Below are 23,294 nucleotides of genomic sequence, written 5' to 3'. Positions count from 1 at the left end.
ATCTCTGGTCATGATGTCATTTCTGGCACAAAACTCAGTCAGAATGTGCTCGACACTTACAAGCGGGCCGCACCCAAAGCAACTTCGGCGTAGTCTGTAGAAACATGTGTAACATCAAACGCAAAACCCAGATGTTGTGTATTTCACATAGTGGAAAAGTTCAATCAGAAGAAAATATTTCCTGTATTGCCAAGGTTTTTCTCGGATCCTATTGACTCTTCTTCAGCCTTTGGAACCAAAATCAACACCTTGGCAGAGTTTGTGCAGTGGTTTTACCTCTTGGACAAACAGCGAGCGTGCTTCTTGTTCTGCATTTTCTGGCACGGTGGAGAACACAGTCCGGTCCTGTCGCCTCAGAGTGCTCATCTGATGAGACGTGCATAAAATGAAACAGCCTAAATTAAGATCGGTTCTGGATGTTTTTGCTTAGGATAAAAAGTATGGTAATTTTTTTTATGTCATGTAATTTTGGCGTTATACATGGTTCAGGTCTTGCAATCCCACCTATTGATTTGGAGTATGATTGAAAAACATCAATCATATGTGTTGACATGTTGACATGTGGATTCCGTTGCTATTTCACAGAGTCCAAGTCCCACGACACTTTTGTTTTTATCGAACAGTACATTTTTGAAGAGCTGTTTGTGCATCATATTGGTTTCAAGCACATCGTAATTCATTGCGACTGGGTTGCCCCCGTACTTAATCTCTGAAGTCGGATTTGCTCAAAATGACTCGTGCACTAACTTCCCATGTACGGGCAAAATAGCCAAATATTGAACATAGACAGGATAAGGGATGTAAAAGAACCACATGCACACACATTTCAGGAAATAAAATCCTTGGTGATAAACATGCACAGTTCACATCAATGGATGAATGGAATTTTAATTGTACATCGTTATAGAGATTCCTGTGATTCTCTGTTTATCACTCATCAGTTCCGTCTATGCGATGTCAGTTTCAGCATGAATTGATCGGCTTCACCAACCAATCAACATCTCAACACAGAAAAATCCTACTGGACCCTCCGCACTTTGCCCACACCCTTTTCCATCTACTCCCCTGATAGGCAGGCCTTACCGATCCTATTGGACCCGCCGCACCCTGCCCACCACCTTTTCCATCAGGCGCTACCGATCCAAGCCCAACAAATCCAGCAGACACTTAAACAGCTTCTTTACTCTAGCCATTAACCCAAATCTAACTGTTCTGTATCATGGCTCTTTGCAATTTTGCGCAACCCTGTGGAACAGCATGCCATTATATTCATTGTAGTTTCAGCTCTGTACCCACTTGAACTGCTGTTACTGATCTATATAATCTCCAGCACCAGACACTTTGAGGTGCTCAAGGACATCTGCCTAATTGCACACTATACAGCGACTGGTCACTTTGATGACTTTCTGCACCAACTGTACAACTATTATCATATTTCTATCACTGATCACCTTAGCTCTGCTTGACACTTTGCACATTGTCTCGCCGTTGTTCCTGAGAGATACTACTTACATTACATTTGTCATGGTCTTTTTGTATTGATAGCATTAGTGCAGTGTGTTCGTTCTACCGAATTCCTTTCGCGTTCTACATACTTGGTCAATAAAGATGATTCTGATTCTGAAATAAGCGCAACAAGGCGGCTAGGGTTGTCTTAGAACACAGGTGTCATACTACGGTCGCATTCTTTAGATGTTTTTCTCTTCCAACACACCTAATTCAAACGATCAGTATCGCGATACGGCTCCTGCTGGGCTGAGCAGGCTGACGGGCTAATCTAAGAAAACCACAACAATCCAGTCTGGAATGATTCAATGCCCTGAGCATGAAATTACCTAGCTGAGTGCGGATATTCACAAATATATTCTCCACTCGTGCTTTTCAGGACTCACTGTGGTTTTACAAAACAGAATTGCAGTATTAAAATGACGACATCCAGTAGGGAGCTACGCTAGTGCAGAAGTGTACCGGCTTGTCTCCACATACCCAGGAATCAATAAATTAGCATTATTCTTTGAAGGAATAGAATTGCCAGACAATGCAAAACACACCATTACAGGCTGCCATCAATCAACATCGATCAATGTATTTGCATCTTGTCCACATTGTTCATGCAGGACATTGAGCAACAAAAGGCAGTGATGCTAGCAAGGGTCGAAGTGTAAAAGAGGTGCAAGAAGTTGTGGCACCCTGACAGCAGAAAGAAACAATGAATTCCACAGTCTGGCCATGATCTCTTGCATGCGCGTTTCATGCGCTCACATGCACTCGCATGAGGGCGGAATGCGCGAATTCAAGCTGACACTGCCAAACTCACACTCCCTTCCTTCTCCTTTCCTCCTCTCCTGAGTGAGTGATGGAAAACATGGAGGAGTTTAGACAGTTGCGCCAAAATGAATGTTATTCGTGGTGTTATAGTCCACTTGCACGCATGAGCACACGCTCACCTTCCGGCACCAACTCATGAGGACAAATAAGTTGGATGGATACGTCTGACTTTGAGCAAACTCCTCGAGCCACTTAAATATTTGTCTCTGTCTCAACTTGCCTAATGGATGCCGAATGCTGCAGCATTTTTTCTTTTTACAATCAAAAGAACAATCATTCTCAGTTACAATTGTTATTTCGCTTGACTTTGGACGTCTAGAAAAGGGCAATGTTTGCGCTGAGCGCCGTTGTGGAATGGGACATAGTTGACTCCCGGCCAATCACAGGAATCCCCTCATTTCCTTTAAAGTCTGGGCGGTCTTAGTTGACACAGTGCTTGATAGTTGCAGGTAAACTGCAAGATTTCCCCTTACAGTTGATGTGTGAGGTCAGGTGTACATATTTTCCCGATCTGCTTCTTCTCACGATGGTCGCAGGGGGTGCCGCAGCCTATCCAGGCTGTCTTCGGGCAGTAGGTGGGGGACACTCTGAACCGACTGCCCACTAATCACAGGTCACTCGAAGATGATCAAACATCCACGCTCACTCACACCTGGCTACAATTTTGAGTGTTCCATCAGGCTCCCATGCATGTTTTTGGAATGTGGGAGGAAACCAGAAAACCCATGTGAACCCATGCAAAGTCCACACAGGGAGGCCGGAGCTGGAATTGACCTCTGGTACCTCTGCAGTGTGTGGTCAACACGCTAACCACTGGACGCCACCGGGCTTGCATATGGCATTTTGTTATTGTAAATAAAATGTTGAGGATGACTTCAAGAGTGTTGAAAAAAATGGGGGTGTTTGGTTGGAGGGTCTGGAACGGATTATTAGCCTTTCCATTCGATTTGCTGGCAAAAGAGGATTTGAAACATGAATGCTTTTCAGAAACAAGCATAATCATGGCATGAATTAACGCATCCACCTTTACCTGAAAGTCATCCAAAGGGAACAACAGCATGTCCCGTAAACCGTCATTAATCATCTGCATTTTTCTTTGTATGATCACACTCTCGTAATCCAGAGGCTCGATGACCTTGGTCTTGACCTAGAAAAGCAAACGACGGTATGGTATCAAAATGAGACAAAACAAACTTGGATCCGGTCATTGTCAGAGGTATCATAAAACTTGCTGTCAAGAGGAGAGGAGGGGGAAGCTGGATTCAAACTGGGTGGACAAGTTGCCATTGTTTCTTTCACAAATGATCGTCAGTTGGAGCAGCTCGCTCGATAAGTGGAGGGAGTGACGGAGGGAAGAGTATGATGTGAGTGAGCGTGTGTATCACTGTACCAGTCGCGATGTCATGACTTCAATGCCAGTACCGGAAATGACGTCCAGGTACTGAGTGGAGTACTCTCCTCTGACAGTAATTAGCCTCCACATACGTTATTAGTGTAAAAATTGTCAGTGTATAGTTTGTTGAAATTAAATTGTAATTTAATGAACAACATGGGGTACACCTAAGAATAATTTGGAGTGATGTAGCGTCATATTTCCATCACTATAATGCACCTCAGTGAGATCTGTCTGAAAGTGCGGGCAAATAAATGATGCGCCAAATTTACCAAGAAGGCATTGAGCGAGTGGCCTGACTGGGATTTGCAATCTGTTGCCCAAAATTAATCTGTGAATAGAGCGATGCAACAAATCGATAAATCACCAGTGTTACCAATCCAGCTCATCCTTAGATACACATTGGTGACTGTTGGCTGTATATTCTAATATTTTTGGCTTTTGTGTGGGTCCGAAGTCTGTGTCAACTTTACAAACTTCCAGAATGGGCAGCACTGATAGTGAAGGAACTAATGGTACTCTCGTGCCTAAAAATAAGCATCAACATTCAAACCCCCCTGGGAGTTAAACCCCTGGAGCTGCTATTTCCCGTTTCCGTCCGGTCGCATTTAAAAGGCATCTTCAAAGCTGCTCTCAAATCCAACTGAGAGAGTAGCAGTGGGTTTTAAAGAATTCAATCTGATCGCTTCTATCGATTATGGTATGATGGGTAACTTACCAATGTGACCTGTGAACCAGCTTCCACCTCTGCTTCGATTTCAGCCAAACACTTGTACTTCTGTGGTGACTCTATCACCATCTCCCGTTTGGGGGGTTTTCCTGCCCGGCCCTGCATGGCGTTCAGTGCCCAGCACTTGCCAGCTTGTGATCGATCAGGTGTGATCCTCACTGCACTGTGAACGCAGTCATGTCGCTCAAGTGGACTGCAACCGCTCCAATGAGCTGTGCTAAATTGCAACAGCTGCCTCTCGATCTCTCAGCAGAGGGCCCCTCCTACCTTTTCAGATGGGAAGTGTGTGGTTGTGCATGTGTGTGTGTGTCTGTGCGTGGTTGTGTGTGTGTGTGCGTATGTGTGTGAAGAATATGTCTTTCTTTCCTTCATTACAAAATGTTTATGGGCCAACTCTACCTACAAACCTGTCAAATGATGAACCAAAAATGTGATTGCTCGGAGATTGGCTGACAACCGGTTCAGGGTGTCCCCAGCCGCCTGCCTCAAAACAACTGGGACAAGCTCCAGCACACCCGTGACCATTGTGAGGAGAAGTGGATTAAAAATGGATGGATGTGTTTGGGTGGATGGACAGAAGGGCGGACGGACGGATGGATAAATGGATGGATGGATGGATGGATGGATGGATGGATGGATGGATGGATGGATGGATGGATGGATGGATGGATGGATGGATGGATGGATGGATGGATGGATGGAGACAAAATATACTCTTTCCTGCGAATGTTAAAGTGAATGGGCATCTTTCGAACCTCGAGAATTATGTATTATACTGCTTACAGCCTCTGGCGACATATAACCATAGTATCCGGGGAGAGATTTGATGCATGACAGCACAAAATAAAAGTGGAGTTTCCTTTTTTTCTACCCAGGCCCAGAATATCTACTCTTGCACGATTGTCATATATAAAACAAGGACAAGTCTTATTTAAAAAAAAAAGAAAATGGCTGTTGTAAAGTTGTAATGACAATAAATCGTGTTCTGTATTTTGTGGAATAGACTACTGCAAATATATTAAATCACGACAGATTTCAGATATCGGCTTAAATCAGCGCCATTTAAAAACACTGAAGTGCTCCATAAATAAAGTTGAACTGAGAACTTTGGACCATCGACTACTTCATCATCATGACTGCTCACTGTTGTTTTCTTTTCCCCAGATAGCAAATGATGTATGAGTGCAGTCTTGTCGAGCCTCAGTGATGGCGTTGCCAGTTGTGTACGAGAATACGTCCTCTTGTCAAAAGGCCCCTGCTTCATGTTGTTACCTCTGCTGCATTCATGGACATCTTTGCAGCACTTCTCACATAATGAAACCGCCAACATCACTGGGGCTACTGTCACATTTCATACGCGAGGAGATAAGAAAATGGAGTTTACATCCGTTAAGACACAAAGTCAAGACCCGCGGGCCAAATCCGGCCCGCCACATCATTTTTTTCGGCCCGCGAAAGCAAATCAAACTTGTTAAATTCCATGATGATTGCTAAAATCTGAGCCAAAATTTCATATTTTTGATGTCAACCACAATAAAAGTCATTATTCTTGACTTCAGATTTGAAAACGAGTTATTCATTAATTTGCTTTGTGGTCTGTATGTAATATTTGAAGGGATTTAAACATTCTAATGGGTTCCCCAAATTCATAACGGCCCTCGAGAGGAAACCATAACTACAATGTGGCCCTCGGCAAAAAATGACTTTGACACCCCTGCGTTAAGACAATGAAGAAAAGTGGAGAAACTAGGAAGTGCAGGGGAACAAGCTCCATTTGATTTTTTTTTTTTTTTTTGGCGCAGCTTGAAACCATTAGAAGTGTTAACTTTCCACACCCTTCCCAAAAGACTGTCCAGTGCACTCTTGCATGCAATGATGACGTTAAAGCTCCATGCAGACACAAATGTGCACTGCAACCTTATATGCAGTATAGTTGACGTCATGTTTGGGGTAAACCAACCATCACTCCGGGGCACGGCGAGATATGATCAAAACTTCCTTCTTTGATTGTTGTACTGGTGATGTAAGAAATTCTATGGGATTTATTTATTTTTGTCACCCACTGTTTGTTGCCATTAGCCATTGATCAACAAAATGGAATTGTGAAGAAGTGGGGGATATTAGAAAGAACAATTTAAAATCACTCTCCCGTTTGTTGACACTTGAGAGTCAAAAGATTATGGCAAGTAATGATGGGAAAACGAAGCTTCATGAAGCACTTGTGATACTTTTCGGCACCTCTAGGTGGTGCACTTGATTTACATATAAAGGTTAGTGCAACGGAAATGTATCCAAATTCCACTGCATCTTGAAACCAAGAGTGCTCTGTAGAGCAGTGAAAAACATACACAAGTGCTTCACAAAGCTTTACTTGTCCATCACTCCTGGCACGACCTCCACCTCTGTGTGCCCCCTCCCCCGTGCCTGTCCTCAGCACGATGGGGGACAGAGCTTCCAGCCGCACTGCCCCCAAACTCTTGAACTCACATCCTCCCAACATTCGTAACGTCGATTCTCTTCCCACCTTCAAATCCAATCTCAAAACCAACCCATTTAAAATTGAATTTTCTGTGTAGCTCTATCTCTTGTTTCTATTTATAATTGTATTTTATTTTTTGTATTCTATTTATAATTGTATTTTATTCATTATTGTATCTACGCTTGTAAATGTCATGATCTGGTTGGCGACCAACGGGGGGCGCTGTCGGCCCCGCCTGCACCTGCACAGGTGCTGGTCGTCCCGATCAGATTGGCGAACAGCGGGTAGCGACGTCAGCCCTGTCGGCAGCCTCGCAGGTGCTGGTCGTTATAATCAATGACACTTAAAGGACATCTGGCACGATCATCCAGTGCCGATTCATTGTTTGTTTGCTGCTTGGTTGCAGCATGCATCGTGTACGTGTTTGTTTAACCTTGGCGGACTTTTACACTTGGTTTTCTTTTGCTACTTTGTATTTTTTCCATTCAGATCATTTTGATGTTTTACATTTTGTTCCTGCTGACTTTATTTTAATACAATTTGTCAAACAACCTCCTGCTCCCTCCTGCCTGCTTTTTGGGATCCGAACCCGCCATCACCACCTCGCAAAACGTGACAGAATGAATCGGCCAACCATCGGATCCCGCAGGTACATCGGACCCGTCTCATTTCCACCCTGTGCCTGGCAATGCTACGTCCACGTTAGCGAAAGCCTCGTCGCGTTTGAATCGCGTCACTCGACGAGCCGCAACGTCCACGTAAACGTCCGGCCGAGACCTCCTTCCAGGTGGCCGTCCAGGGTGACCCTGGGTGACTGGCATTGCACGCCCACTTCCAGCCACGCTGTCGTCGTGCATGACGAATTGAGTCTCATCCACGACGAGCCGTGCAACGTCCGCGTCAACGTCAGTCCGAGACCCCACTCACCGCTGGATCCCGGAGCGGCTCTGGACCCGTCTCGTTCCCCCGGAGCCGGGCAGTTCACGCCCACGTCGGCGTCCGGCCGAGACCTGGTCCCATACGGCCGTACGGGGTGCCATTCTGCGCCTGGCAGTCGACGTCCACGCAGAGCCATGCGCCGTCGCGTGAACGTGCGAGAGGGATCGCACTCACGCCCACGACGATCCGTGCCGCGTCTTCGTCCACCCCAGGCCGAGTCCCGTTCCCATCAGGCCGCCGCCCGTCGTGTGCTGGAGGGGCAGCGGTTGCCCTCTCCGCCGACCGTTCCCTGGCGGGTGGACCTTTTGGGAGACTGTTGGGACTTCTGGAAGCAGCCCCTTGAAGGGGGGGTACTGTCATGATCTGGTTGGCGACCAACGGGGGGCGCTGTCGGCCCCGCCTGCACCTGCACAGGTGCTGGTCGTCCCGATCAGATTGGCGAACAGCGGGTAGCGACGTCAGCCCTGTCGGCAGCCTCGCAGGTGCTGGTCGTTATAATCAATGACACTTAAAGGACACCTGGCACGATCATCCAGTGCCGATTCATTGTTTGTTTGCTGCTTGGTTGCAGCATGCATCGTGTACGTGTTTGTTTAACCTTGGCGGACTTTTACACTTGGTTTTCTTTTGCTACTTTGTATTTTTTCCATTCAGATCATTTTGATGTTTTACATTTTGTTCCTGCTGACTTTATTTTAATACAATTTGTCAAACAACCTCCTGCTCCCTCCTGCCTGCTTTTTGGGATCCGAACCCGCCATCACCACCTCGCAAAACGTGACAGTAAAGTGTCCTTGAGAGCTTTGAAAGCTACTTGAAATAAAATTTATTATTATTATTATTATTATTATTATTATTTATTATTATTATTATTATTATGGCAGAAATAAAAAAAATAGAGAGTGGAAGGCAGTCTCCAAGTACCCACTTTACAGTTCCGTAATTTCCACGGCCATCATTCATTCGTAGAGGTTTGCCTGCAGTTTGCACCTTGAATTTCTCCTTCCATTAAGGACTCTTGTGACACAATATGAAAGGGAATGAAAGGAACCACGTCAAGATTTTAAACTGTGCCAAGATGTGCACGCTAGATAAAATAACAATACTTAATCCAGCCCACTTCAAGCCCGGCAATGGGCAGGAAAATAGAGCACTTTGATACACTGGGGAGGTGGCATTTATCCTGAGGTTTTCAGGGGGCTCACTGACTCCACTGGTCTTTTAAAACCTATTCAAGGGTTAAATAACTTGTCTGCACTTGGGACCGTGGAAGATGTTGAAAGCTCCGGCGATGCTAGGCAGCTGCCTCAAATTGATAGTCATACTCCTGTGGGAATGTAGGGAAGGTTGCCAGGAGTGAAAATGCTGCATGAGTGAGCTGGGTGCTAACTTACTTCTTTTACCAACATTCTCAGCTAGTGAAAGGGAGAATGAAGATGCGAATTGGTGCTTGCGCCGTCACTGGCTTGATTTCTACGTTGTCATTCGTGGACTTTGCTTTGTCTTGTCTTCTAAGAATAACAAAGGATGATGTACACTGCATTTGGTGAATGGCGGCAAAATTAATCCATTAAATTTCTGTGGCGGTGAGTCGCAGTATAATAGAGGCTCCCCATTAGTAACGTTTTAGTAGTAAGTTGTGTTGCTTTGTGTAAGCGGGTTCGGCAAATGACACAACTTCTGGATAGAGTTGATTGTCTTTATTCGAACTGCCGTCTTGGTCGGAGGAAGGCAATTGACATGCGTGCCTCTTGTAAACTGGTATGACTGACTCGCAGCAGCGCATGCTCCGTTTGGTCTATAGCTAGGCATCGCTAATCGAACAAGCAAATACGATTTGTTCATATCAATACATAATAATCATTTATTGTGGTTCAGAGTGTCAATAAAAACAAAATCAGAATCAGAAAGCCTTTAATCGTCCCACGATGGGGACATTTGCAGTCCACAGCAGCAATTTGAAAGGGAGGGGTGAAAAGATAAAAACAAGATATCTAAGCATAATAAAAAGACTCAGAAGACTGAGATGTATACTGTAACTGTGCAAGAACCAAATATTGACCATGACTCTGACACTATTTTTGTTTTGGTTTAAGATGCAGATACTCTAACTCACAGGTGTCAAAGTCAAGGCCCGGGGCCAGATGTGAAATCAGATCCAAGGTGAGGTTGTGGGTGCAGAGTCCTTACTCCCACCATCTTCATTCCTACCAGGTGAGTTTCAAGTGGCATGAGAATACCCATGACGACCTTCTTCTCTCAGGAGTTGCAGGGGGCTGCCGGTAGTCCAGTCTGTTGGACTCCGCCTATGCTTACCCCCGGACGCGGGTTTGGGATTACTCTTTGTCTGGCCTATACCCTTCGACCAAAATGCCTCACCACAATAAGGTGGTGATCCCAGTCAAGACACACACACACACACACATACTTCCACACTTCCACACACCCAAACACAGACACACACTTTTTAAATACTGTAAATAAATGTGAAAATAATATTGATGCATCATTTATGACACATGCTGTTGTCACTTATGAATGATGTACGGCGACATCCATCGCACATATCAGCGGAGCTCAGCATTGGCCTCCGTGGACCTCGCTCAGATCCACCAATATTGCAATACTCTTACACCACAACTTAGACTTGTGTTTAGCTAGGCTAAAGATAAGTGAAGTTGCCGTGCTTTCTCGGCGATAATACCCTCACACAGTCACCCTGCTCGCTGCTTTTAGCTGCTAATCCAAATCAACAGAAGTTTTTCAATGTCTTCTATTGCCTGAGATCGTTGCTTAGACAAAACAGGAACACCATTAGCCACACGTAGCAATGGGCGACTAAGCATACTGGTAGTGGGACGCTAAATCACACAAACGCATGCATCGTTTGATTTTTTTCGATGATCTCCTTCTTCTGCTCAACCGTAACTTTCTTTTCTGTCATCTTTGGCTAAACACAAGCCTGTGGTGCGGTCTTTTCCCAAAAAAGCAAAAACTAGTTTGTACGCCAAGATTATATTCTCGCAAAATTAATGTTCGTAAAACGAAAACGGTAAACTAAAGCATTTTTAAGATGAGGTATATAATTTACAAGCGCCTTTCAAAGCACCCAAGGACACTTTACAATTAAAAGAACAATAAACACCAAAACAAACTATAAATAAAATTATAAATAATAAAAGAGCTGATAAAACCAAACTCTGAATTCCCAAATAAATATACATTTTTGATTGACATTGTCAAACAGGTTTGAAATTGAAAAACCAACCTTCAGATTTCAACCAAAAGCACCACCTGAATGAATCAAAAACTGTCACGAGTGTTTCATGAAGCTTCGTTTTCTTATCACTAGATATAGGTGTATGACGCTGGCACGTGCTCAATTCCTGCTCAATTTTCAATTCACAATCAACGTGTATCCGGACATTTCGATTCAAATCTGCAGGGTGCATTGTCTCACGCAGTCATCGTACCTCTTGGTTTCTCCATTGGCTCCACCATATTTGACAGCAGACTTCTGGTCCTTTTGTGGATGACAAGGTTACATTGCCACCTGCTGGAATATTTACACGTGTACCATGTGGAGCCCCAGAACTCCAAAGATAAAGTGTAAACAAACACTGAGCATACCGTATATTGAATACAGTACACAACACACATTCCACATATTGATGTCGGAAAACAACACCTAACTCTCGGGTTCTGCTGTATTCCATTCGAAATGTGTTTACGACTCTGTTCCGGGTAGGCCATTAAGTTTATCCATGTCGAACTTGAACGGCTCTGGACAGCAATAATGTATATGTACTGTGCTGTACTTTAAACCTAGTTTGCTGTGCCCAACTGGTTAGGAAAACCTCACAGAAAAGCTCCAGAGAAACAAACTCTGAATGGTTCCATCGTGCCAAAACTGTAATTCCACGCTGCCAACTTTCTGGGAAAGCGTTGGGACAGTCCCTCCATGTTCAAACAAGGTTGTTGTGAATACCTGAGTGGGGAATTTAGCGTCGCTGTGGGGTCTGAAATGTTCTTTCCCTTCCAGGGTGTTGTGCTCACCGTCTGCGGCACAGCGGCGCTGCGGCACCCGGGTTTGGTTCTCTCCGACTGCACTGTCCAGTACTTCTCCTCCTCCCCCTCTGCCCTCCCGACGCCTACCCACAGCAACCCGATACCGGAGACGAGCGGTCCAAACAAGCCTGCAAATAAATGAGGCGTTCCCATCCGCCCAGCCTGTCTGTCTGTCTGCCTAACGGAGCTCCAAAGCGTCTAGGACGAGCCCAGTCGACCGTCCCGAGGAAGATCAGGTCCAGAGATATACATTGCCCCCCCTCACACGCCCGCTTACAAGCTCCCGAGTGCCCCCTTTCGTATACGGAAAGACAGAAAAGTCACCGCGTTTTGGAAGCATTCCTCTCTTAAGGACGGAGAAATAAGCTGGGACAGCGAAGGAGGAGGACGAACTTGCTAGCTAACGTCGGCGAGCGTCTATAGCGTTTAGCCATTTAGCCTAGCTAATTGGCTAACGTGTAATTACATGGGAACGTCCTGTTTGTAGAGTAGATATACACCCGAGAATGGTGTGCGGGTAATTCGGATAGAATATGTGTCGTTTTAAACGACATTTTTCGTCTTTAGACAAGTTTTTGCTGCGGGAGACTGACGTCCAGTGGATAGCATGTCAGCTTGTAGCGATGCCTGGTTTCTGCAGTTGGGTTTTATATACGCCAAACAATTTATAGAATTCATGCGGGAATCAATCACGGGACGACGTTAACTATTTTAGACTCCAACCAGACGGTACATTGGCACCAAATGTATAGCTTTGTGCCAGGAAGAACATTTCGACTAATCGTGCTGAACCGAGGACCGTGGCAAGAAATATTTATGTGGTAAAAAGAAACAAAAAGGCGAGGACCGGAAAGTACATCAAGTGTGTGGATTAGCTCCGAGTGAAAGATCAGTCAATCTAGACGATCATACTCGTGGGCCGAACTACAACGATGCAGTGCGTAGCAAAATTCGGATTTTGCCTGGCTCTTCTTCTTACTCCAGTAGCTGGTAAGTGGCTAAGCTGTGGATAGATTGTCTTGTAAATATTTAATGTATGTACTGTAGTGTACGCCAAACACGTCACTGATATAACTTAGTGTTGTTCCGGTTCGATGTCTGCACGGTGATTTTCTCAAATATCATCAAAACATAGGCTTTCTGACCCCTCCACCCCCAATCTCCCCCACTCCCCTATAGCTGTGTTCTATGGAGCTCATCTCATTGTTGTCCAGTAGCCTTCACGAGATAACTCATCTCGAGCGCTCAAGCAAATACCTACACTGACTCCTTTTTAATCGTTCTGTGTACAAAGGCCTGGAAAAACACTGCCAAACGTACTGCAGGCCTTGTCTGCCAAGTTGTGCCCCAACCCCCTCTTTTCCAGACTCTCGTTTGAGGCCATGCTTCTGCGAGACCTTGAGCATGATAAGATACTCCCTTGGGTTGCGCTGATGGAGGAATGGTGAATGCGGGGAATGTTTTGGGAAGATCGGAACAATATCTATATTTTTAATGACAGTCATTCAGTTGTTGGACATTGGGGTGCGCTGGAATTTGTGGATCTATATTGAAACTGTACAACCTAGGAGATATTCATAAATTTGCGCTGCCATTTTACATTAGAATGGAATATAATCTGCTTTATTGTAAATAATATGCACATGATTTTGTCTGATGTGCTTTTAGCTGGTACGTGACACTAACAGAAATTAAAGGTAGTGATTAATTGATTAATTTATCAAATGAATTTATAATTGTTATTGTCTTGCAATTATCATGAAAATGTATCATATTATAGCATAATCAAATGGTGTTCAAAAATGCATCCATTTCTTGAACGTGGCATATTTTCCAAAGTAACATCCTATCATTACAACTTCACAACACTACCAGAATAAATACCATGTGACCAAAACGTCAACAAAATGAATCACTACAATCTACCCAGTATTATCCAAAACAATCTAATGTAAATGTGAATTACCCTGTTGTTTACCAGTTTATAATGATACGCAAAAAGAAGTTGAACAAATTTACCAACCAGAGTACCCGAAGACAACCCACCAAGGCACCGGGAGAACCTGCAAACTCCACCCAGGGAGGTCGGTTTCGAACTCCCAAATTCTACACTGTGAGGCGGATGTGCACTTTCCTGCCAGTTTTAAATGTCTTCCTTTGGGGAAGCCATTAGAACGTTTAATCCCCTCCACATTTTATATATAATACACATAATATAACATAACACACAGTAGATTACTGAATAACTAATTTTCAAATCTGAAGTCAAGAATAATGACTGTTATTGTGGTTTACATACAACAATTTGAAATTTTGATTCAGACTTTAGCAAACATCATGCAACTATACATGCTTGAGTTGCTTTTGCAGGCCGAATAAATTTGACACCTGTGCTCTAGGACAAAGTGGCAAAAGCAAGACCCTTAAAGGACAACCGACGTCACTTTTTTGTTTCTTAACTGACATCAGAAAAACGTTTTATAGCATCTAAAATACCCAAAACACGCAGTATGATATTTTTATTCAAATGTAAAACACCAATAAAAATGACTTAGTGTCCAAAATCTGCAAAAAATTGAGCTGCGAATTGGGCATTTTCAGAAAGTCCCGCCGCCAGTTCGTGACGTCACGCCAAGACGTCTTGCATTGCTGGAGAATCAAAACAATGGCTTCAGATTCGGAGAATATGCTTTCTTGTTACACATCCAGTTATGAATATGATTCAAATGGTTCTGAAGAGGAAAGCATGCATGTTTCAATCGATTAAAGAATTTATTCCGTGTCATTTTTTTTTAGGCAAACAGGCGGGGGGGGGGGGGAGATGTCACACCCAAAAATGGCCACCGCTGTTGTGAGGAATGAATCAGCCCGTTTCCACAGGCTCATAAATTCCTTCCATGGAGCTTGGACTCTCTCTTCTGGCGGCTTTTGGGTGCAACACAAGGTCTTCAAACCAAACAGTACAGCAAAATACATTGACGTGATGGAAGGACGCTACAATGCGTCTTTTTTAGGGTCAGGGGTAGGTCCTTTAGTGACATCACATACGGACTCGTCACCAACTCAAAAACAAGACTTCCTGAATATTCAGCGTGAGTCTTAAAACGTAAAATATAGCTATATGTGGTGGAATCTTATTAAAATACGCTCAGTAGAAGTCATTTGAAGCCATTTTACAAATTATGGACACAACTTGTCCGGAGACGTCTGTTGTCCTTTAAGACTGTGCCAAAAATTGGACCTTTTTAATAAATGTCATAGCTCACTTCCTGTACATCTCAGCATATCGCCACAATGGGCATTCTTGTACATTTTGGGATTCTCTGCGTGACTCCCAATTTACATATCACTCAACTGTATTTCGAAACAACTTTCAAAACAACCATTGTTGTATACAAAGTGCTGGACATGGAGCCAAAATAATTACTACAACATACAATAAAACAACAAATTAATAACAAAGACAGTTGAAAGCTGGGGAATAAAAGTCTCACGCGGAGTCAAAAGCCAATTATTAAAATGACTTTTAAAAGGAGTTTTAAAGATGGGCACCTTGTAGCAGTCACGGTTTGGGACCAAATTAGGATATGGATCGGCAGACTTTGCGTCAATTTCGGTTCGAGGATGAAGTCTGTGTTGTTTAACACAAGTTGGAGATATTTGGGTCTGTGTTAGCCGTTACCATGTCAACATTGTTGCCTGTTATTTGCTCGATATTTTCTGGGTCTGGTTAATTGTGTCGGTCAAAATCTGTGATGTCGGCGGACGTAGAGAAGAAAAGCAATGTTTTGATTGTACGTTGAAGTTGTGAACAGGTTGTCTTAGATTGATGTCTGATTGAACTCAGAGGGAATCAACAGTAGTGTCAAACTCATTCTTGTCGCGGGCCACGTTGAACTGACCGTTTTCCACCCATGACTGCCATTAAGACTTGTAGATTCAACGATTTTTTTAAGTGACTGTTATGATTGGTTTGTGATGAGCAAGTGAAGCTTCATGAAACACTTGTGATAGTTTTTGTCTTGCGATGGCATTCTTCGTTTAAAGATGCAGTGGATTTTAAGACATTTCCTTTGCACTGACCTTCATATTTAAACCTAGAGCACCATCCTAATGAGTCAAGAAATATCCCAAGTGCTTCACGAAGCTTCATTTTCCCATCAGTCGTAGAAATTAACATGTTTGATTTGCTTTTGCAGGCCATATAAAATGATATGGCAGGCCAGATCTGCCCCCCCCCAGGCCATGAGTTTGACACCTGTACTGTAGACTGTCAATCGGATTTGATGTTTAAAAAACGTCCCATATACCAATTTACACGAGTGACTGCGACAAAGTCATTAAAGTGTCTGCTGTCGAAAGGAAAAAACAACAGTTCTACTGGAAAATAACTATTGTTATGTCATCAGTATATGATTATGCATTTCGTTGTTATTTTGCTCCGAAAATATCAATCGCTGGAATCGCCATTCAAACGATGAGTAAAATAGTTTCAAATTAGCATTATCGGGAATACTACATCCCTTGAGAATATATCCAGAAACCAGCCTTTGTTTGTTCATTTATTTGTTTGTTTATTTATTTTCACGAGTCGTGCTGAGGACAAAAGTGGAAACGATATCATCCAGTTGTTGGCGAGTGTGGTTATCATTTTCGTACCTACTCAGTATATTCTCTTCTTGACGCATTTGTCCTTGGCGTGTTTGGAAACTCAATTCGGTTGTCGCCGTTTTGTCGCTAATTATTCCCTTAGAAATAATTTCTGCTCTTGTATCCATCCATGCGTTATTTTTCAATCAAACAAATCTTGTGCATATTTCTATTTTCCCTTCCCTCAGTCGTACAGGAGTGGTCCATCGATGAAAAGGTTTCTTCAGCCGTCATCTGTACTTGTTTGAAGGTGTCGGACGTTTCGCTTCTCAACCAAGAAACTTCGTCAGCAAACTAAAGTCTTACTGGTAGTTTCCGCCCAGTAAGACTTTAGTTTGCTGACGAAGTTTCTTGGATGCGAAGCGAAACGTCCGACACCTTCAAAGAAGTACAGAGGACGGCTGAAGAAACCTTTTCATCGATTTCCCTTGGCAGCATTGCGATAATACTGGATTGGATTGATAAACCATGACACGAGCCATGCCCGTATCGAAAAGTAGTTTGTTTTTAGATTCAATATTTGGGTTATAGCACCCAGCATGTTTTGGCTATGCTTCTGTTTCCCCTTCGAGGGTTGTTTCATACTAAATCAGACGGCGGTTTGAACCAAGCGGATTTTTGATTTTCACAAAACTTGTTGTACGTGTTTCTAGTGATGTCAGAACAATGAAGGGTCTCTTTGAATAGTCACTTCTCTGAAACGTTGTACCTTTGCTTCACCTTTGTTGTTGCGTGACGTCATCTGGTCAAATGTAGATGAATAATGGCTTCCATTGCAATCGGGAAACGACCACCTTGGGTGAAACGAGTCACCTCCATTTTTTCCGACTGTTGTCATTATCTGTAGAAAATATTAATATTAGGTTCATAAAATGCCAATGATGCAGATACTAATTGTTGTTTTTAAAGGTTCGCTGATGATGATGTTTCATCATTTTATTTATTAATGTATTTATTGATTTTATTTGTATATTTCATTTATTCATTTGCATATTTATTTATCTTCTTTTCCTTTCTTTGAGCACCCTGTCATACGCTTTTCTCCAGATCTACAATACTAACTAAACAGATCTACACATTGCAATTCATTCTAACCTTCTCTGTACTTCTCTATCAGCATTCTTAAAGCAAACACTGTCGTACTCTTTTTTTTTTTTTGGCATGAAGCCATACTGCTGCTCACAAATGTTCACTTCTGCTCTTAGTCTAGGCTCATCAACTTTATTCCTCTGTAGTTACTGTAGTTACTACAACTCTGCACATCTCCCTTGTTCTTAAAAAATGGGCACGAGTACACTTCGTCTCCATTCTTCAGGCATCTGCTCACCGTCGAAAATCTTGTTGAACAACCCGTCAGGAACACTACTGCCACCTCTCTTAGACACTTCCATACCTCGATTGGTAAACCATCAGGCCCATGTGCCTTTCCACCCTTCATCCCCCAAAATTGCATATTTATTTATCTATTAATGTATTCATTTATTTATTTATTTTATCTTATTTAGTTTTGCTTTCTCTCATAATGTCAGGGTGATTATAATTTTATTTCCGTGTAGCTTTGAATGTATATTTCTTAGCCTCCTTAATTATTCGCTTGTGACTGAGAGTAAAAAAGTTGGATGGCTATTTTATTTTAATTACCATATTTTCCACATTAATAGGCGCCCTGAATTATGAGGTGCACCTTCATTGGTAATTTTGTATTTATTTATTTTTCTTCATACAATACATTATAAGACCCATTCTAAGACTAGAGGTCCAAATTTGGCTGGCCGCCACTCCCAGGAGCCTGCTGCCATTGCCTTCAAATTTAAGATTTAGCGTTGATGACGCATGATACATATTTGCTCTGTTCCACCAAGTTACAAAGCGTGAAAATGTCACAACAATTTGAAGCATAAGAAACATTTGTTGACATGGTATAAAATATATGGCTGAAGCAGTCAAGACACAAAATGCAACGTGAAGGTTGATCTCAAACCATATATGAACCAAAAGTTGATTAAAATCACTCAAAAGTCAACCCTCAACTGAGTTACAGCTGTGGAGTGCAATTACAGGCTCGCCGGAAAATATCAAACAGTTGCAAATAGCATTCAAAATGAAACCATAACAAAAATGCATGTTAAAGGTCGAATCCCATTACTTTGAGGGAGTCAAGGTTTCCGCTTGACTCTTTTAATCCGTAGCAATATTTTTAGACTCATCTTTCCTTGAGATGTGTATGTACATTTCCGAGTACTCATTGATATGAAATACAAACACGTGATCATTTCACTCCTTCTGGCATTCGTGGTGAAAAATCGTGTTTTTGTCTTCATCAAATACTGCATTGTTCGGAAACATAAAAAAACTTTCCAGGGCATGGTATAAGTTTCACTTGCTCGTTCGTTGTTTTCTTATCTGTGCTTACGTTCGAGGAGGGCTACAATGCTGACATGGCTCCAAGACCACCTGGCCGGAAGCTCATCAGTATGTGATTCTGGAGGGAAAAAAATTCAAATGCGGTTACAAAATGCAAAGCATCCTTCTTTTTAACGGCAATCACTACTGGTGTGTCATCACGGGTTTTCCTCCTGCGCACAACGCTTACAAAGAAATCCGCCCTTGTATAAATGGCAACTGATACAAATCTGCGCGGGTTGTCTGAGATAATTTTCCATGGATGTTAATTTTCTAACAACCGTATAGCGTTTGTCAAATGAAACGCTCCAGCGCATTTTTGAATGTATTTGAATTTTGAAATATTTGCCTTTTCAACCCCGCAAGAGAACCAAACCTGGAAGGCGTTTTTACCCCCGTGACGAGTGCCATGATTTTTGGGGTTTCCACACGCACGGGTTTCAATGTTACAAAATTTACCGGAGAAGTTCAAGAGCGGCGCCAAAAGCGACTTGTCATGGGATCCTGTCGGCTCTGATTTACGATGAGAGCATAGGAGGAAGGGTGCTGTAAAACAAGTCGACTGAACAGAAAATTACCCAAGCAAAAGGGGGAAGTGTTTTGATGTGCTTTGCCATGACGACTTCCCCTCGCACGTCATAAGGGAATAACACTAACGTCGTTGAGTAAAGGCAAAGCGAAGATCATTCGTTGTCAAAAGAGCCAATGGTGTGTGAATAAAACTCATTTTTATTTGTACCCTGCCTTGCGATTAGTTTATGAAAGATACAGACTCAGAAATTGTGTTAAACATTCAATATTTTGTGCTTTGTAGTACTGAATTTTACTATAAGGCGCACCGAAAAGCATTCAGTGATGTGCATTTTGTTTATTAGCAATGTCGCGGCAAGAGATGGCATCCCACGTTTCATTGCAGCGAATACTTTAGATGGGAACTGAAGCTTCATGAAGCACTTGTGATCTTTTTTTGACTCCTCCAAATGGTGCTCTGGGTCTAAATATGAAAGTTGGTGCAAAGGAAATGTCTTAAAATTCCACTGCATCTTTAAACCAAGAGTGCCATCTAGAGGAGTCAAAAACTACCACAAGGGCTTCATGAAGCTTCACTTGCCCATCCCTAGTTTTTCCTTATCACGATTTGGTGGGAAAACAAATTATGTGGAAATTGGAACGTTGAAATGTGAACGTTATAGGGTGAAAGTATTGGGAGTAGTTTGTGCCCACAAAGTACTTCCTCGTGCGTACATAATAGTTAACTGTCCCCATTTTATTCTTATTTTTATTTTGCTATGTCATGTCTGGGGCTCTGTACAACCATGCAAGCCGAACTATTCTGCGAAATTTTGTGGATAAAACATTTTGCCTTGAGCACCCAAAGACGGGCTCGCGAATCTTCCGTTGGAAAACATGGTGGCGTCAAGCTGTCGGGAAATCCCTTTTATGATCCAAACACACTGCTCAAACAACGAACGACTTTGTCGGGGCAAAAAGCGGGCGTTTTTGGGGTGGCCAAATCTCTGATTATCTTCAATCGTGCATGTCTTTATTTTATTTTTTTTTATTTTTTTATTTTTTTTTGCGTGCTCAAGTGAAGATTGAAAGCAAGTGACCACATCAGGGTTAATCCCATTACATTAAGATTTCAAAATGAGGTAAAATCTCAGGCTTGATTTTTGTCTTTCAAAGATGTTTTCGTTATTGCGGCATGTGGCGATCATGTGAACTTGATGAGAGGGGTTACAAAACCACGGCCATTCTCTTCCCCTGTTCTAAATTTCTAGGATTACGCTTCAAGTGGTTCATATTGAAACGTGATTACTGATACTGTATCACAAGAAGGACCCGAGGCTGATTTTTTTTTTTTTTTTTTTTAACAGCTGGCTTTTGAAGAATGGCATATTCGTCACGGCACGGGTTGCGGTCGGAGACGTATAGCTGAGTTGCTCACGCTTAATTTGATTGTCTGCTTCAAATCAAGCAGGAAATTTTGAAATCATCATCTAGGTTACATTTGCCATGCCAAATGTTTGTTTTTGGCTCTCTTTTTCACCGGCCCCTCGGATTTGGTGTAGCAATAACAATTTTTGTGTTTGTGCACGGTTTGTTTTTGTGTTTACTTTGCACGCTCGAGACCCTCGTGAGATTAAGCGGTTCGGGTCATTTGTATTTGCATCGTCTCATTTTTTGGTTTCAGGTAACCACGTTGGAATAAACCGTAAACAGATTGGTTTCGTTTTATTTTGTCAGATGAGGCTAGTTTTAACTTGAGCTTTGGTTTCAGCTTCCTCGCAAACTTGCAACTTCTCAATGTTACTTGACTGTTGACATATCCGTTGTTATTCCTATTGTCCAACATAAAATTATTGTGCTGATGTGAGATGAAGAAAAACAATTAGATTTCTTGAATCTACGCTGCCTTTTGCGAATTTCTCCATGATGAGGGAAGTAAAGATTTTCTTATCTGATCTTATCTTTTTATCACTCAATCACAAAATTCGACCGCATGACTTGAGAAAGCTACAAAATTCACCACTAAAGATGATGATGTTTGATTTTAACAGTTACAAGAGGTGGTGATTAAAAAAGATTGGGAGTGTGGTCGTAATTTGCAGTGTAGCACAATCGCTCACTTTTTCACCCTTAAAATGGGAGTGAAATGGAGTTTTGCATGAAACTCCAGAACAACAAAAGTTTGACACCTCGAATGTTGCCGTCATTTTTGATAGTTTCAATAAAAATTAAATTGTTCAACAGCGGTCAAAAGAAAAACTATGACATTTCGTGGTTAAATACATTGATGTGCTAACTTTGCAAGTGAAAATTGCGCAAAAAAAATCAAGAAGTCCTTTCTGTCTTTTCGGGAGGATCTGTTTATGCGCACAATGAATGTAAACATTTTTGGGGGTTTTCCATTAAAGTGTACAATAGCAAAGATATGAGTTACAGAATCCTTTGATTATTTTACAAAACCTTTTCTTTCAATAGTGGTTTAACTTGATGACAGAGATAAATATGCAAAAATCAACGAAATATTTCTTTGTCGATGCAAGGTTGAATGTCATTAACTTTGTCCTTATGATGTAACGTGTTCAAGGATAAAAATGATAAATATACAAATCTGCTTTTTTTTAACCAATTTTAAATATGATTATTTCACCATACGCCCTAAAAACTGCACCCGAGTATGGCTCACCCGACATTTTCTTTTGGAGTACACTCAGTGGCAATCACCATGCACTGTGTTCATAAATCATCGGAGATTATCCCCTGTCCCCTGTTGTTGTGTAACACCACTACAGCACAGCACGTCAGTCATCTGTTTTCATCACATATTTGGGAAAGTAAGGGAACCCATGGTGGCTGTGGAAGGGGGCTGGGGGTGGTTAGTGATAGAAGCCAGGTTGTGGTACAAAACCATTGTGGTCAGTCATTGTGGCCCTCTGATTTGAGGGCAGTGTAGACTCTGGGATTAGCATCACTCTGTCAAACCCAGACAGACACAGACTGAGTCGCACTGGTGCTTTTAGGGGGAGGGAGTCGTTACGCAACAGATGGCACAGATTAAGAACAGACTTGCCCCCGCTTTATCCCTCATGTCCTTACACAAGCTCGCGATATTGGGGGGTGTCAGCCGAGGCCCCGAATCCAACCCATCTCACCTCAGCAACGAGAATGCACCCAAACAACAGCTGTAGCAGGTAGATTAGAGTTGATAAATAGCTTGACTTTCCGCATGAATGGAAACTTCGATCCCAAGTGGGAAAATGAATAGCCTAAAATAGGGTATTTCTCCACTGAAATGTATTTATAGAGTTTATAGAGGTAGCTACCTAATTATCTCTGTCTGCCTAGCCAGCGAGTTAACTATCTCGTGCTAGCTATCTATCTAACTAAATAAAGAGAGAGTGGGTTACTAGGTTCTGAGTAAATCACAATGACCCATGATTGTCAAGCCCTCTGTACAGTGGGCCCATCGACTACTCACGTGGACCTAGGGGGCTACCCGGTGCCCTCGAGCACCATGTTATTGACCCGTGGTGTCGGTAGTACAACATGCATGAGAGACACAAGCACAGGTTTGGATTACTTCTCTAATTCTCTCTAGCTTCCAATCATCAACATAGAGCCCAACCACCAACACCCCCACTCAAAAGATCATTGATGAGTGAACACAACCCGCAGTTCATTGAGTTGGAATCTGAACAAATCCCTCGGATATGATTTCTGACATTTGCTATACCAATTTTGATGCGTTTGGCTAACCGCAGTGTCTTGCAAGTCTCCTATGGGCCGTGGCAGTCGAG

The 23,294-nt window shown here is 42.6% G+C and overlaps 2 protein-coding genes and 1 long non-coding RNA gene across 10 annotated transcripts in view; 1 reads left to right on the top strand and 2 right to left on the bottom strand.

Annotated features, from left to right (window-relative positions):
• Window positions 1-4,646, bottom strand: part of LOC148903778 (dedicator of cytokinesis protein 9-like) — a 32,958-nt gene extending 28,312 nt beyond the window's left edge. For 3 of the 6 annotated variants that reach the window (XM_089008534.1, XM_089008517.1, XM_089008526.1), the window contains exons 1-3: window positions 4,440-4,646; window positions 3,359-3,475; window positions 277-366 (exon numbers count right to left, since the gene is read on the bottom strand). In XM_089008534.1, the coding sequence (XP_088864660.1) occupies window positions 277-366; window positions 3,359-3,475; window positions 4,440-4,556 (324 nt within the window). In that variant the 5' untranslated portion in view covers window positions 4,557-4,646. Of the gene's footprint in view, window positions 1-60; window positions 95-276; window positions 367-2,801; window positions 3,189-3,358; window positions 3,476-4,439 lie in introns of those variants that run through there. The other 3 variants (XM_089008550.1, XM_089008556.1, XM_089008543.1) reach the window with 3 other exon arrangements.
• A 7,355-nt stretch (window positions 4,647-12,001) lies between these two features.
• Window positions 12,002-23,294, top strand: part of LOC148903776 (bone morphogenetic protein receptor type-2-like) — a 29,287-nt gene continuing 17,994 nt past the window's right edge. For all 3 annotated transcript variants that reach the window (XM_089008499.1, XM_089008490.1, XM_089008506.1), the window contains exon 1: window positions 12,002-12,927. In XM_089008499.1, coding sequence (XP_088864625.1) covers window positions 12,870-12,927 — 58 coding nt within the window. In that variant the 5' untranslated portion in view covers window positions 12,002-12,869. The remainder of the gene's footprint in view (window positions 12,928-23,294) is intronic.
• Window positions 17,271-19,535, bottom strand: LOC148903777 (uncharacterized). Its single transcript, XR_016115737.1, has 3 exons — window positions 19,450-19,535; window positions 19,001-19,069; window positions 17,271-17,428 (listed from the first exon to the last, which is right to left on the bottom strand). It is a non-coding gene; the product is annotated as an uncharacterized LOC148903777 (long non-coding RNA).

This window comes from Hippocampus bargibanti, linkage group LG01 (genome assembly GCF_051943395.1).
Source record: "Hippocampus bargibanti isolate YZ-2025 linkage group LG01, ASM5194339v1, whole genome shotgun sequence".
NCBI lineage: Eukaryota > Metazoa > Chordata > Actinopteri > Syngnathiformes > Syngnathidae > Hippocampus > Hippocampus bargibanti.
This window is presented reverse-complemented; position numbering and strand designations above follow the sequence as displayed.